The 16,520-nt window shown below is 42.0% G+C and overlaps 2 protein-coding genes across 5 annotated transcripts in view; one reads left to right on the top strand and one right to left on the bottom strand.

Moving 5' to 3' along the window:
* cfap410 (cilia and flagella associated protein 410) overlaps positions 1 to 7,623 on the bottom strand; it is an 80,156-nt gene extending 72,533 nt beyond the window's left edge. Inside the window, exon 1 of one of the 3 annotated variants that reach the window (XM_078551692.1) lies at positions 7,420 to 7,623. In XM_078551692.1, coding sequence (XP_078407818.1) covers positions 7,420 to 7,496 — 77 coding nt within the window. In that variant the 5' untranslated portion in view covers positions 7,497 to 7,623. The remainder of the gene's footprint in view (positions 1 to 7,419) is intronic. The other 2 variants (XM_078551690.1, XM_078551689.1) reach the window with 2 other exon arrangements.
* trpm2 (transient receptor potential cation channel, subfamily M, member 2) overlaps positions 1 to 16,520 on the top strand; it is a 327,556-nt gene that overhangs the window by 11,305 nt on the left and 299,731 nt on the right. The gene's annotated exons all lie outside the window — the stretch shown is intronic.

The raw sequence follows: 16,520 nt of genomic DNA, 5'->3' as shown, positions 1-16,520 counted from the left end.
GGAGAAAGGTGCAGTGCTTGAAGGATGAGAACAATTAACAGCATCTGTTAACATGGGAGCCAGGAAGGGATGTAACGTGATCAGCAGTTTAGTGGGAATAGGACATGGGAGCAGGCAATGGATTTCATGGGCAAGATCAACGAAGATACGAGAGTACAACAGGGATAAAAGGAGCGGCAGAGAGAGCAAGAGAGTCACTGCAAGACTAACAGCAGGTCTCCAAAGATAATCAAAATGCGATGTCACAGGAAACCGGGTAAGTGATTGGTTGCTGAGTATTTTTCTCTTTTCTATTGAAACTTGGGTATTCATTTCAAATTAGAAGCTGGGAAACTAATTTAAATTGGGTTACTATAGTAATAAAGTTTAGAAGTATTAATTTAAATTAATAGTTCAAACAGGGCACCACATAGATCATTAAAGTGGGAATAGAGATTTTTTTTTATATTAAGGATGGGCATCTCCCACCTGTCGTTTGCAATTCCTGCACCATGTGGGAACTTCAGGGCACTTCACACATCTTGGGTAACCACGTGTGTAGGAAGTGTCTCCAGCTGCCTGAGCTCAAGCTCAGGACATCTGAGCTTGGGGGCCACCTGGAATCACAACTTTTATTCAAAAATGTTTGTAAAGATAAGCCCTGCAAATACAAGCCAGTCAGTTTAACCTTGATGGTGGAGAAGCTTTTAGAAATAATAATCCGGGACAAAATTAACTGCCACTTGGGCAAATGAGTTAATTAAGGAAAGTCAGCACAGATTTGTTAAGGGAAAATCGTGTTTATCTAATTTGCTGGAGTTTGTTGATTAGGTGACAAAGAAGATTGATGAGGATAATGCTGTTGATCTGGTGTATATGGTCTTCCAAGAGGTATTTGATAAAGTGCTGCACAACAGACTTGTGAGCAAATCTATAGCTCATGGAATAAATAGAATAGTAGTAACACGGAAACAAAATTGACTGAGTGACAGGAAACAGACAGTAATTTGGATGTTTTTCAGATTGGAGGAAAGTTTGCAGTGGGGTTCCCCAGGGATCGGTGTTGGGACCCTTGCTCTTCCTGATAAATATTAATGGCCTAGGCCTTGGTGTACCGGGCACAATTTTAAAATTTGAATGTTATATGAAGCTTGGAAGCATTGTTAATTATGAGGAGAATGGTTTAGTGGAATGGGTGAACAAGCAGCAGATGCAATTTAATGTAGAGAAGTGTGAAGTAATTATTTTCTCAAAACTCAAGGAAGTAAAAGTAAAGGGAGTAGTTTAAGGGCAAGTCACGATAGGGCAGCTAGGTCACGTGGAATGCTCCTCTTGTGCAATGTAGGAAGTCAGGGACACTTCCAGTGTCAATGGTGACAACGTGTGCAGAAAGTGTCTCCAGCCGCAACTACTTGAAATCCATGTTTCGGATCTGGAGCAGCGGCTGGAGTCACTGTGGAGCATCCGCAGGTCTGAGATCTTCATGGATAGCACATATAGTGAAGTGGTCACACCGCGGATAAACAGTGCATAAGCAGAAAGGGAATGGGTGACCACAGAGTAAAAGCAATAGGCAGGTAGTGCAAAAGTCCCCTGGGTCCATCTCCCTCTCCAACAGATTTTCCGTTTTGGATACTGCTGTGGAGGATGGTTTCACAGGGAATGCAGTGAGAGCCAAATCCATGGCACCACAAGTGCTCAGCTGCATGGGATGGATGGAGGGAGGGTGGGTGGGTGATGCACAGTGCAAATAGATATAAACGGTATAATATGATTGCGATTACGGAGACATGGCGGCAGGGTGACCAAGGCTGGGAACTGAATATCCAAGGGTATTCGATATTTAGGAAGGACAGGCAAAAAGGAAAAGGAGGTTGTATGACATTGTTAGTGAAGGATGAAATCAGTGCAATAGTGAGATAGGATATTGGCACAGAAAATCTAGATGTAGAATCAGTGTGGGTGGAGCTAAGAAGCAACAAGGGGTGGAAAACTTTATTGGGAGTTGTATATAGGCCTCCAAACAGTAGTGGTAAGGTAGGGGACAATATTAAACAGGAAATTAGAGATGCATGTAACAAAGGTGCTACAGTAATCATGGGTGACTTTAATCTACATATAGACTGGGCAAACCAAATTAGCAATAATGCTGTGATGGATGAATTCCTGGATTGTAAACAAAATAGTTTTTTTAGACCAGACTATCCTAGATTTGGTTTTGTGCAATGAGGAGGGGTTAATTAATAATCTTGCTGTGCAGGGTCCTTTAGGGAACAGTGACCATAACATGACAGGATTCTTCGTTAGGCTGGAAAGTGAAGTAGTCCAATCCCAAACTAGGGTCCTAAATCTTAGCAAAGGAAACTACAAAGGTATGAAATGTGAGTTGGCCAAGATAGATTGGGGAACAAATGTATGCATCGCAACAGTGATACATTACTTTCTAGTAAAATAAAAACAACAGGAAAAGTGGCCCAGTCATGGCTAAGCAAATAAATTAAGTATTAGGTCCAAAGAGGAGTCATATAAAGTTGCTAGAAAAAGTAGCAAGACTGACGATTTGGAGCAGTTTAGAATTCAGCAAAGAAAGACCAAGAGATTGATTAGAAGTGGAAGAATGGAGTATGAGTATAAGCAAGGAACATAAAAGAGGACTGTAAAAGCTTCTATAAGTATGTAAGAAGAAAAAGATTAGTGAGGTCAAATATAGGCCCCTTACAGTCAGAAACAAGAGAATTTATAATAGAGGACAAGGAAATGGCACAGTAACTAAACATCTACTTTGGTTCTGTCTTCACGGATGAAGGCACAAATAACTTCCCAGAAATACTAGGGAACCAAGGATCTAGTGAGAAGAACGAATTGAAGGAAATTAGTCTTACGAAAAAAAACAATACTGGAAAAATGAATGGGACTGAAAGCCCATAAATCCCCAGGGCCTGATAATCTACATCCCAGGGTACTAAAGGTGGTGGCCATGGAAAGAATGGATGCTTTGGTTGTCATCTTCCAAAATTCTGTAGATTCTGGAACAGTCCCGGCAGGTTGGAGGTTGGCAAATGTGACCCCACTATTTAAAAAAAGAGAAAGGGAGAAAATATCAAATTACAGACCTGTTAGCTTAACATCAGTGGTAGGGAAAATGCTAGAGGCTATTATAAAGGATGTGACAAAAGGGCACTTAGAAAATATCAATGGGATGAGACAAAATCAACATGAAGTTATGAAAGGGAAATCATGTTTGACAAACCTAATGGAGTTTTTTGAGGATGTAAATAGCAGAATAGAAAATGGAGAACCAGTGGCTTTTGATAAAGTCCCACACAAGAGGGACTTGTGCAAAATTAAAGCACATGGGATTTTGGGTAATATATTGGCATGGATTAAGAATTGGTTAGCAGGCAGGAAACCGAGAGCATGAATAAATGTGTCTTTTACAGAATGGCAGGCAGAATGGTACCCCTAGTGGGGTACTGAAGGGATCAGTTATTCACAATAAATATCAATGATTTGGATGAGGAAACCAAATATAATATTTCCAAGTTTGCTGATGACACAAAACTAGGTGGGAATGTGAGTGGTGTGGAGGATGTTAAGAGGCTTCAAGGCGATTTAGACAAGTTGTGTGAGTGGGCAAATACATGGCAGATGCAGTATAACGTGGATAAGTGTGAAGTTAGCCACTTTGGTAGGAAAAACAGAATGGCTGGGTATTACTCAAATGGTGATAGATTGGGAATGTTGATGTACAAAGGGACCTGGGTGCCCTTGTACACCAATCACTGAAAGCAAGCATGCAGGTGCAGCAAGGAGTTAAGAAGGAAAATGGTACACTGGCCTTCATTGCAAGAGGACTTGAGTACAAGAGCAAATATGTCTTACTGCAGCCATATAGGGCCTTGGTCAGACCACACTTGGTGCAGTTTTGGTCTCTTACCTACGAAAGGACATATTTGCCACAGAGGGAGTGCAGCGAAGGTTCACCGGACTGATTCCTGGAATGGCAGGATTGTCGTACGAGGGGAGATTCGACCGAGTAGGTCTGCATTCACTGGAGTTTAGAAGAATGAGAGCGGATCTCATTGAAAAGTATAAAATTCTGACAGGGCCGGACAGACTGGATGCAGGGATGATGTTTCCACTGGCTGGGGGGGTCTAGAACAAGGGGTCACAATCTCAGGATACGGTGTAGGCCATTTAGCACTGAGATGAGGAGAAACTTCTTCACTCGGAAGGTGGTGAACCTATGGAATTCTCTCCCACAGAAGACTGTGGAGGCTGTGTCACCGAATATATTTAAAAAGGAAATAGATAGATTTAGTGTCATAGAGATCTACAGCACAGAAAAAGGTCCTTCGGCTCATCAAATCTGCACCGGTCAAACAAGTACCTAACTCTTCTAATCCCATTTCCCAGCACTAGGCCCATAGCCTTGTATGCCATGTCATCGCAAGTGCACATCCAAATACTTCTTAAATGTTAGGAAAGATTCTGCCTCTACCACTCTTTCAGGCAGTGAGTTCCAGATTCCCATCACCCTCTGGGTGAAAAAATTATTCCTCACATCCCCTCTAAACCTCCTGCCCCTTACCTTAAATCTATGCCCCCTGGTTATTGATCCCTCCACCAAGGGGAAAAGTTCCTTCCTGCCTACCCTATCTATGCCCCTCATAATTATATACACCTCAATCAGGAGCCCCCTCAATCTCCTCTGCTCTGGGGAAAATAACCCTAGTCTATCCAATCTCTCCTCATAACTAAAACTCTCCAGCCCAGGCAACATCCGGTAAATCTCCTCTGCACTCTCTCTAGTGCAAACACATCCTTCCTATAATGCGAATTGCAGAAGTGGGCGCAATATTCTAGCTGTGGCCTAACCAGCATTTTATACAGTTCCAGCATAAACTCCCCGCTCTTATATTCTATGCCTCGGCTAATAAAGGCAAGTATCCCATATGCCTTCTTAACCACCTTATCTACCTGTCCCGCTACCTTAAGGGACCAGTGGACATGCACACCAAGGTCTCTCTGATCCTCAGTACTTCCCAGGGTCCTATCATTCATCATGTATTCCCGTGCCTTGTTTGTCCTGCCCAAGTGCATCACCTCACACTTATCTGAATTAAATTCCATTTGCCACTGATCAGCCCATCTGACCAGCCCGTCTATATCCTCCTGTAATCTAAGGCTATCCTCCTCACTATTTACCACCCCACCAATTTTCATGTCATCTTCGAACTTACTGATCAACCCTCCTACATTCAAGCCTAAATCGTTTATATATACCACAAACAGCAAGGGACACAATGCCGATCCCTGTGGAACCCCACTGGACACAGGCATCCAGTCACAAAAACACCCCTCCACCATCACTCTCTGCTTCCTGCCACTTGGCCAATTCAGGGTCCAATTTGCCAAATTGCCTTGGATCCCATGGGCTCTTACCTTTGTTTTCAGTCTCCCATGCGGGACCTTATCAAAAGCCTTGCTGACGTCCAAGGAGACTACGTCAAATGCATTGCCTTCATCTACACACCTCTTCGAAAAATTGAATCAAATTGGTCAGGCATGACCTCCCCTTAAAACCATGCTGACTGTCCTTGATTAATCCCTGCCTCTCCAAGTGTAGATTAATTCTGTCCCTCAGAATTGCTTCCAATAGTTTCCCAACCACTGAGGTTAGACTGGCTGGCATGTAGTTCCCTGCTTTATCTCTGGGGATAAATGGCCTTTCTGCGTGACAGGATTAATCCATATCCTAGATCGTAGACACGATGGGGCCGAATGGCCTCCTTCTGTGCCGTTAAGATTCTGGGATTCTGTGATGTGTGGGGAAGTGAGTTAATTACACACACAAACCTTTATGCAGTGAGTTCAGCCCTGCTCAGATCACTGAACTCCAGTTTATTACTTTGTTTCTGCAATGCTCAATCATTTTGCCTGACTCGAGCCCTTACTCCTTCCACAAATTAAAATTAACTGGAAAACCCCATCTCTTCCTCTAATTATTTTAGAAGAATACATAGTTTACCCCACTGTGACCCTACATAACCTTTACCCAAGCTCCTGCTCTTTGCATGAGCTGAATTGCCTCATTTTTGTGGTATAGAATCCAGTTGCTCTGTATCACACAGAGCAGGAGGCTATTCAGCCCATTGTGCCTGTTCTGGCCCTTTGCGGCAGCTACCAATTAGTTCCACTCCTCATAACCCTATAAATTTTGCATTTTACACATTTATCCAAGTCCCTCCTGAAGATAACTTTTGAATCTTCTTCTACCACCCTTTCTGTAATGTAAGGGTCTTTGGGTCAGTAAGGGTTAATGGTCGACTGGGGAAACAGTACCAGCCACATTATGATGCAGAGACTCACATGATGGTAGAAGATGCGTAGAGAGAATCTGAGAGAAGTCAGCATGAAGATAGCACCTAGACAGGGTTGTTCCTTGGAGGTTTGTATCTTACCAATAAATGGTTTATGGTGAACCACACAAGCCTCCAGACCTCTTCGTGAGACACCAAACAACCTTACTTCTAGACTCTAAAGGCATCAAGGGGTATGGGGAAAGAGTGGGACTATGGCGTTGAGATAGAGGATCAGCCATGATCATATTGAATGGCGGAGGCGGCTCGAAGGGCCGAATGTCCTACTCCTGCTTCTATTTTTCTATGTTTCTATGGTTCACCCAGTCCGTGCCATAAGGCAATCCAGTCAGTCCCCTTCTCCTGCTCTATCCCCTAAAACCTGCAAATTTATTTCCCTCAATGTCACTGTCTACCATCCTCCAATCTGAAAATAATCATTGACCATGACTTGCTGTTTTCTGTCCTTAAGCCAATGTTTATCCAAGCTGACACTGACCCTATTTCATGAACTTCCATTTTGTTAAACAACCTTTTATTTGGTACTTTTTAAAGGCTTTCTAAAATCCATATAGATAACAGTTATTGTATTCCCTCCATCAACCTTTCCTGTTACAATTGAATGTTTTTATGAAGCATTAGTCATGCAGGATCTGTTACCGAATCAAAAAAAATGTTGACTTAGGTTACAGACCGTACTGACAGGCATTACACAAGTTATGACCATATTAAACTAGTTACAGTGTGGGGTATAACAGTTGTAATCAGACTACAGTAATTATTGGCTACAGTTTGCCAAGATTAGAGTAGCTACTCGTTGCATTACACTAATAGTTAGGCTGTGGTTAATGTAGTTGTGAACAGATCACACTAGTTCCGACTGGGTAACATCTGGTTACGGCAGTTACTGTCTGGGGTTGCAACCGTTAGGGATCAACACTAAAGACCAGCCAGCCGTTACTGGCCGATCACATTAGTCACCAACACCCTATATCTGCGATGTTAGTGTCTCAGAGGCGCTACCTCAGCGCCGGTCAGAGCCGACAGGAAAGGGCGAGGCCGTACGGCCCACACTCACCAACAGTTAAGCTTCTTAACGGTGTCCAAATCGGAAGCTTTGGCCCTCGATAGAACCAGCTTCTTAGTCAGGAACATGGCGGACAGTGACGTGCGATAGCCATGCCAACCGTTACCATCGCAACCGGACCGTGCACACTTAAAGGGGCAGGGACTGTGCCAACAGTTAAAGGGACAGGGACTGTGCGCACAATTAAAATGGCACGGTATGTGCTGATAATTAAAGGAGCAGGGATCGTGCCACCAACGTTAAAGGGACAGGACTGTGCCAACAACGTTAAATGAACAAGGACTGTGCCAACAACATTAAATTAACAGGGACTGTGCCAACAACATTAAATTAACAGGGACTGTGCCAACAACATTAAATTAACAGGGATTGTGCCAACAACATTAAATTAACAGGGACTGTGCCAACAAATCTAGCAGCTAGGAGGGCCTCCCAAGTGCGATTGCCTTGTCTGGCCAGTGCGAGGGCCTCATCACCATCAATGTTGCCTTCGAGGACCTCCTCACTCTCATCACTGTCGATGACCTCATCATCCAGCTCCTGCATCTCCTCCTCAGCCATCTCCTCTCCCCTGTTGCAGTGCCAGGTTGTAAAGGGTGAAAATGATGCATGACACCCTCTGTGGACTATATTGCAGGGCACAACCAGATCGACCCGGGCACCAGAACCTAATTTTCAGCATCCCGATGGTTTTCTCCACCAAGTTGCAAGTTGCAGCATGAGCTTCGTTCTACCTTTGCTCTGTTGCATTCTGAGGCCACATCACAGTTGTCATCGGCCTTGTCCCTTCAGAGCCAACCCTGCAGCCTCTGCGGACCCTGTTCCGCCATTCAATAAGATCATGGCTGATCTGGTTGTGGTCTCAACTCCACTTTCCTCTCTGTCCCCCGTTAACCCTTGACTCCCTTGTCTATCAAAAGTCTGTCTAACTCTCTCTTGAATAAATTGAATCATGCAGTCTCCACTGCTTTCTGGGGAAGAGAATTCCACATACTAGTGACTCTCTGACAGAGAAAAAAATCTCCTTGTCTCAATCTTAAAAGATGATTATGATTATTATCTTATTCTAAAACTGTGTCCCCTAGTTTTAGACTTCTCCACAAGTGGAAACATCCTCCTGGTATCTACCCTAACAAGTTTCCTCAGGATCTTATATGTTTCAATAAGAGCACCTCTCATTCTTTTAAAACCCAATGGGTATAGGCCTAACCTGTTCAACCTTTCTTTATAAGCTAAGCCAGGACTGAGTCGAGTGAACCTTCTCTGAGCTGCTTCCAATGCAATTATTTATTTTTTCAAATAAGGAGAGCAAAACTGTGCACAATATTCTAGATGTGGTCTCACTAGGGCCCTGTGCAGCTGTGGTAAACCTTCCTTACTTTTATATTCCTTTCCCCTTGCAATAACCAACAATATTCCATTTACTATCCAATCACTTGCTATATCTGCATACGAACTTCTTGGGATTCAGGCACCAGGACACCCAGATTTCTCTGTACCAATGAGTTCTGCAATCTCTCTCCATTTAAATAGTATACTAATTTTCTATTCTTCCAGCCAAGTTCATGTTTTCCCACATTATACTCCATCTGCCAAATTTTTTGCCCACTCACTTAACCTGTCTATGTCCATTTGTGGACTCTCTACCTCTTCTTGACAACTTACTCTCCTACCTATCTTGGTGTCATTGACACATTTAGCAACCATGCATTCAGTCCCTTCATCCAAGTCATTGATGTAGATTATAAATAGTTAAGGCTCCAGCACTGATACCTGTGGCACTCCATTAGTTACAACTTGCCAACCCAATAAAGACCAATTATCCCTACTCTCTGCTAACTTTTAGCTAACCAATCCTTTATTCATGCTAATATGTCTCTCCTACACCGTGCAATCTTATCAAATGCCTTCTGGAAATTCAAGTTTTACGTGTTTCCCTTTAACCACCTCGCTTGTTACTTCAAAAAACTCTAATAACTTAGTTAAACACGATTCCCAATTCAAAAGCCATGTTGACTCTGCTTGATCAAATTGCGATTTTCTAAAACAAAAACAGAAAATGCTGGAAAAACTCAGCAGGTCTAACAGCATCTGTGGAGAGATACTCTCTGATTGAGAGATTCCAGCATGTGCAATATTTTGCTTTTACCTTGTGATTTTCTAAGTATCCTTCTACAACCTCCTTAATAATGGATTCTAAGAATTTCCCTATGACAGATGTTAGGCTAACTGCCCTGTTGTTTCTTACTTTCTGTCTCCATCCTTTCTTGAATTAAAGTATTACACTGGCTATTTTCCAATCCATAGGACCTCTGCAGGAATTTTGGAAGATGATAGCCAATGCATCTAACTATCACTGCAGCCACTTCTTTTAAGACTCTGGGATGCAGGTCATCTGTTCCCGGGGACCTGTCAGCCTTTGGGTCTAATAGTTTTCCAAGCATCTTTTCCCTAATGATGATTACTTTAAGTTCCTTCCTCCCGTTCACCACTTGATTCTCAAGCATCTTTGGGAAGTTTTCTAAATCTTCCACAGTGAAGACGGACACAAAATACCTGTTCAACGTGCCTACATTTCCTTATTTTACATTATCAATTCCCCAGACTCACTCTCTAAAGGACTAACACTAGCTTTAGTTACTCTTTTCCTGTTTAAATACTTGTAGAAACTTTTACTTTCTATTTTTATTCTCTGTATTACCAGCTAGCTTTCTCTCCCTCTCCCCCTTTATTTTTTTAGTCATTCTTTGCTGGTTCTTAAAATCTGACCAATCTTCTGACCTACCACTAAGCTTTTCAGATTTGTACACTGTTTCTTTCAATTTGATTTTCAAGCATCTTTGGGAAGTTTTCTAAATCTTCCACGGTGAAGACGGACACAAAATACCTGTTCAACTTGCCTACATTTCCTTATTTTACATTATCAATTCCCCAGATTCACCTCTCTAGAGGACTAACAAAATTTGATGCTATCCTTAACTTCTTTATTCAGCCATGGATGATGCAACCTTCTCAAAGAGTCTTTCTCACTGGAATAAATTTTTGCTGATAGTCATTAAATATCTCCTTAAAAGTCCGCCACATTATCTGGTAGGTTTCAGGGGTTTTGAGTTAAAACCTTTTTACTTAAAGAATCTAAGTTCCAAATTCTTAATTTTTCACAATGGTCCTCAGTTGTGCCTGATCTGACAAGGTACAAATGCATAGTATTTATGAATCAAGTAGAGTTTATTAAGCAAGATATAACATATACTTATCAAAAAATAGTGAAGACAAAATGGAAGGTTCTTATCTCTCAAGGTCCTAGGATTCCTTCAGTGGTGCTAGCACAGGTGATGCCTTTCTTCTTCTATCTCTGTAGTTTTGTTCTGTTGAATTGTGTCTCAGAAAAATCATACCACAGAAGCGATGGTGAAACTGTGCCAACAAAGATGTTGGTTTTCTAGCTTTGATCTCCAATTCTCACTGTCCTTCTTCCTTGTTTGGAAATAGTCCAAATTAACCTCTTTCATTGGCTTAGGTTGAAGGTAATTTTCTGTCACCCTACTTCTGCAGCTAGAGTCATATAGGCTGAAGACAAATGTCCATCCCTTATTTCCTGGGCCCCTGAAGTACATTCCAATGTGAACAAATGACACATCCTTGTAGAAACAGAGCAGTTGTACAAACAATGTTACATCTTCTTATCAATAATACACCCCATTGTAAGCATTCATACCAACATATTACCCAAGTCTCACAGATGCCAAGACAATTAAGAACAATAATTCCTACCATAATGTCAATCACCATCCTGACTTGGAAATATATCACCGTTCCTTCCCTGTCGTTGGGTCAAAATCCTAGAACTCCCTTCCTAACAGCACTGTGGGTGTACCTATACCACACAGACTGCAGTGGTTTAAGAAGGCAGCTCACCACCACTTTCTCAAGGGCAACTAGGGATGGACAATAAATGCTGGCCCAGCCAGCGGAGCCTACATCCTGTGAATAAATAAAAAAAACATAGTTCTTGTTTAAAGACAAGGTGTCATGCTAAGTTCAAGCTGCTGAGTTCAAGCCTTTTGTTTATTTCTTCAAAACTGACAAAGCTCTCAATTACAGCATAATTAAAACAAATACAATTCCTGGAACGCGAACCTTTCTGGTACCTTTAAAGTAATTAAGATTTCAACACCAGTTCCTCTCAAACAGCTGTCATCCTGTTCTCAGCCTGCCTTAACTGTAAATTTTCCCACTAACAGAAATTCAAACTGAACTGTTAAAAAGGTGGTCAAGATAAAATCCATAAATGTTACCTTAAACCAACATAGAACCATAAAAATTTGTAGTATTATCAAAATCCTACAATCTCTACTGTCCTATCTTTTAACCTAGTTTCCCAGTTCACTTTAGCTAGTTCTGCCTGTATACCCTTATAATTACCTCTATACAGGTTTAAAACGCTAATCTTCGACCCACGTTTCTCTCCTTCAAACTGAATCTGAAATTCAATCGTGTTTTGATTACTGTTGCCTAGAAGCTCCTTTGCCTTGAGGTCATTGATTAATCCTGTCTCATTGCTCATTACCAGTGCCAGAATTGCCTGCTCCTTGATTGACTCTAGAATGTACTGCTCTAAGAAATTATTTTAATGCGCTCAATGAACTCTTTTCCCAGGCTACATTAGCTAACCTGATTCACCCAATCTACATGCAGATTGGTCATCCATAATTATTCTGGTACCTTTCTTACATTTATTTCTTCCTGTATACTCTGTCCCACCATATAACTACTGTTAGGGGACACATAAACTACTTCCACAAGTGACCTTTTACTTTTCCTACCTCTTATCTCTAATCAAACTGATTCAACATTTTGCTCTTTTGAACTAAGATACTCATGGCTGTACTAATGACACCCTTAATTAACAGAGCTAGCTCGTCACCTTTTTCTGGCTTCTGATCTTTTCAAAATGCCAAATACCCTTCAATGTTCAGGTCCCAGCTTTAATCACCCTGCAACCATGTCTTTGTGGTGACTATCAGGTTATACACATTTATTTCTCTCTGTGCTATCAATTCATCCATTATGTTATAAGTATTGCACACATTCCAATACAGAGTTTTTAACTATGAATTTTTACCATTTTAGCAATCTCTGGCCTTAAGTTTGTACTCTCTGTCATCTCCTGCCGCACTCTGGTCATCATTACCCGAATAGTTACCCTGCTCTATTACCTCATTGTGTCATTTTGATTTACTACAGTTGCTCTCACATGATCCCTTCACCCCACTTTTTATTTTAAAGCCTTCTCTACTGGCCTAGTTATACGACTTGTCAGAATACTGGTCCCAGCACAGTTCAGATGAAGACTGTCCCCATGTCCCCAGCTCCCATTTTCCCCAGTACTGGTACCAGTGTCCAATGAATCAAGACCCATTTCTCTCACACCAATCTTTGAGCCATACACTCATCTCTCTAGTCTTATTTATCTTATGCCAATTTGCTTGTAGCCCAGGTAATAATCCAGAGATAATTACCTTTGAGATTTTGCTTTTTAATTTAGCCCCTTGCTGCTCATAATCTCTAAGCAAAGCCTCTTTCTTAGTCCTGTCTATGTTGTTAGTACCCATATGGACAAAGACAACTGTATCCTCCTCCCCCTGCTGTAATATGCCTTTAAGGGATATTAGCAGGACATCACTAGGATGTCATATGTCATGTGATCCAGTCTTAGCTTCACTTTTCTTTGAGCAGAGCACACACACACTTACAACTCTGATGCCTTCAAGCTTTCTACCTATGTATAACCGTTCACATGTCCCTAGTCTCAATAAATGAACCCACAACGTGTTTACCCAATCCCTTAAGAGCGATTGGTGCCTATACCATTATAATGACATGACATGGTGATGAGCAGTGGTGAGTCAGGTGGCAGCAAGATTAAGTACATGGTGAACAGCCTTGGATCATGCTACATGTCATGAAGCGACCCTTGATGTTTTGGTTAGACCGCAACGAAGTTGCAGCACTGGAGAATGTTGAGAATGCAGCATGGTGGCTGTGAAGAAAAGCTTTGAAGATACAGTGCCAAGATAGTGCTCAGATATAGACTGGCAAGCAGATGGAACCCTTGTGGTGAGATTGTAGCACGTAGCCTGTCAGTTCAGTGAGTGGGACAGCGTGCTGAGAGGACCAGCACCAAGTTAGCTCAGTTGGGAAAGGTGAGTGACCAGGGTGTGGGCTGGATCGACAACGATCAAAGGAAAGTCAAATAAAAAGAAGAAAAAAACAAAAACAACTGCCATAAAAATTGGACCAGAGAATATTGCGAATATAACAGACGCCTTCGGGAGTTGCTGAACAATAAACTGAATAAAAAGCAAAAATGCCATTACTCTGTGGTGCATCCCCACCATAACTTGTATTCGTGGGCAGAGCTTTGGTACAGTATGTGAAAGCAGCTATAGCAACACTCAACCCAGGTATTACAGGAGAAGGATTGTCAAAGGGATTTGGTCAGAATGTCCACAAAATTCCACAGTTTAAATTTACCTATGATCCGCATGCAAAATGTTTAAACAGCATACAGAGCAATGGTTTCTTGATTCAGGTGTGTCTGAACCTGACAAGCAAACCATAGAAATTTGCCTAGCAATTCAGAAGGAAAGTCTACATAAGCTGAATGTGTCAGGATTAACAGCAGAAGAACTAAAGGACTCACAAAAGATTTGGATTATATTGGAATCAGATTGGTTCAGAATCAGAATACATTTACGTATTCATCGATTTAAGAGTTCATATCATTTTGATAGCTGCCGACAGAATCCATGGACCACTTCATCAGCAGATGCAAAGAAAAGGGTATGTACTGTGATTTTTCAAATGCTGAGCTAGCCGACGGAATTGTTGAGTTGGTATTCACATCCGCTCCCATGGAAGCATTCCAGAAAGTTCTGCTAGACAAATGCAAAACATATAACATCGAAGAGCTACTCAAGGATTAGCGCAAGTATGAAGCAATCCTCACAGGTCAACAAAGCTTAAGTGCAATCCCAATTGTTGATGCACTCACTAAAACACCCAAACCTAGCAAGACATGTGAAAGGTGTGGCCTTCTGCATGCACCAGGGAAATGTCCAGATTTCCAGCAATTCTGCAAAACATGTGGCAGAAAGGGCCATTGGCAGTGTCAGTGCACTAGAGAAAAGGCTGATGTAGCTACAAAGAGCCATGCACTGATCCAAACAGACTACACACCTTGAGTACCTTCAAGCAATAAGAATGATCATCTGGTATCCTGTCAGAAACATATACATAAGCTGATTGACAAACTAAAACAATGATGATGTGCATGATGAGACAAAGAGTGATGAACACATGTTTCACACTGTCAATCTCATAGAAAGCACAGATGCCATCTCACCTTCTGAAGTGTTTGCCCAGATTCAAATTATCTGCCCTAAGAAAGTTGGTAACTATTCATTATTGGCCAAGATTGACACAAGGACAAATGCCAACATACTACCTCTGTGAATTCTAAAAGACATATATTCACAAATAAGGAAGGCTATGGAGAAAACTACTACGCTGAAACTTTCAGCAAATAATGGTTCATTAATATCATGTGCAGGATCCATAATCCTGGAGTGCAAATACAATCAATCCTTCTGGTTGTCACAGATATTCTACATCATGGAAACCAGAGGCCAAGCAATTGCAGCTCTACCAACATGCCATGACCTCAACTAGTAACATTCCATGGAATTAGTGAGACATCACATGGCAGATCAACCTCAGAAACTACTCCTTCAGAATCTAACATCGAGATATCCTGAATGTTTTGACAAAATTGAGAGTTTCAAGGATACTGCAATGTTACACATGCAGGAAAATGCAAGTCAGTCAATTGATCCACCACGCTTGCGTATAAGAGACAAATTGAAGATTGAACTAGACAAGATGGAAAAACTGGAATCATTAGAAGACTACAAGTGCACACAGATTGATGCAGCTCAATCACGTGTCATAAAGAAGGATGGGTCATTGAGAAGATGCCTCAATCCATGATGTTTAAATGCAGTTTTGAAACATTGTCCTTACAAAATATCCACATTAGAAGAGTTAAATCTGAGATTTGCAAGAGCAAAATTCTTCTTGAAGCTTGATGCCAAGCATTGTAACTGGTCAGTACAGCTTGCGGAGATGTGCATTTCAAATCTAAGCTCTGCAGTCCTGCCACATCCAGTGGTGAATGGCGGTGGACAATTAAATAACTAACAAATATGGGGTAGTGAGCACATCAGTGCAAAAGACAAGGCTGAAGCATTTACAACAATTTTCAGCCAGAACTGCCAAGTAGGTGATCCATTTTGACCTCCTCCTGACATAACCAGAATCAAAAATGCCAGTCTTCAGCCAACTCAATTCACTCCACAGGATATCAAGAAATGACTGCAGACACTGGGTACTGCAAAAGCTCTGGGCCCTGACAACATTCCAGCAAGAGTACTGCAAACTTGTACTCCAGAGCTATTTGCGCCCTTAGCCAGATTGTTCCAGTACACAGCTACAGCACTGGCATCTACCCGACAATATGAAAAGCTGCCCAAGTATGTCCTGTCCACAAAAAAGCAGGACACAACCTGGCCAATTACCGCCACATCAGCCTACTCTTGATCATCAGCAAATTGGTGGAAAGTGTTATCGACAGTGCTATCAAGCAGCACTTACTCAGAAATAACCTGCTCACTGATACTCAGTTGGGGTTCTGCCAGGTCCACTCAGCTCCTGACCTCTTTATAACCTTAGTCCAAAAATGGACAAAAGAGCTGAACTCCAGGGGTGAGGTGAGAGTGACTGCCCTTGACATCAAGGCAGCATTTGACTGAATGTGGTATTAAGGAGGCCTGAGAATCCTTGATCAGCAGGGTCTGCCTGCCAGGCCCTAATTACCCCAAACCCCACTTACTCCTCTTTGAAGTCACTGGCCATCAATGCACCCTCATGCACCGGGTGCAATCTCAGCAATGGCCACTTCTAGCAGTGGCGGTGCTAAGGCAACCCTCTGACTGGATCGGCAGCTCTTGGGGGGGCTGGGCCAACATCCA

Source organism: Cetorhinus maximus, chromosome 11 (assembly GCF_964194155.1).
Source record: "Cetorhinus maximus chromosome 11, sCetMax3.hap1.1, whole genome shotgun sequence".
Taxonomy (NCBI): domain Eukaryota; kingdom Metazoa; phylum Chordata; class Chondrichthyes; order Lamniformes; family Cetorhinidae; genus Cetorhinus; species Cetorhinus maximus.
Note: the sequence above shows the minus strand (reverse complement) of the source record. Positions and strands in the feature narration are given on the sequence as shown.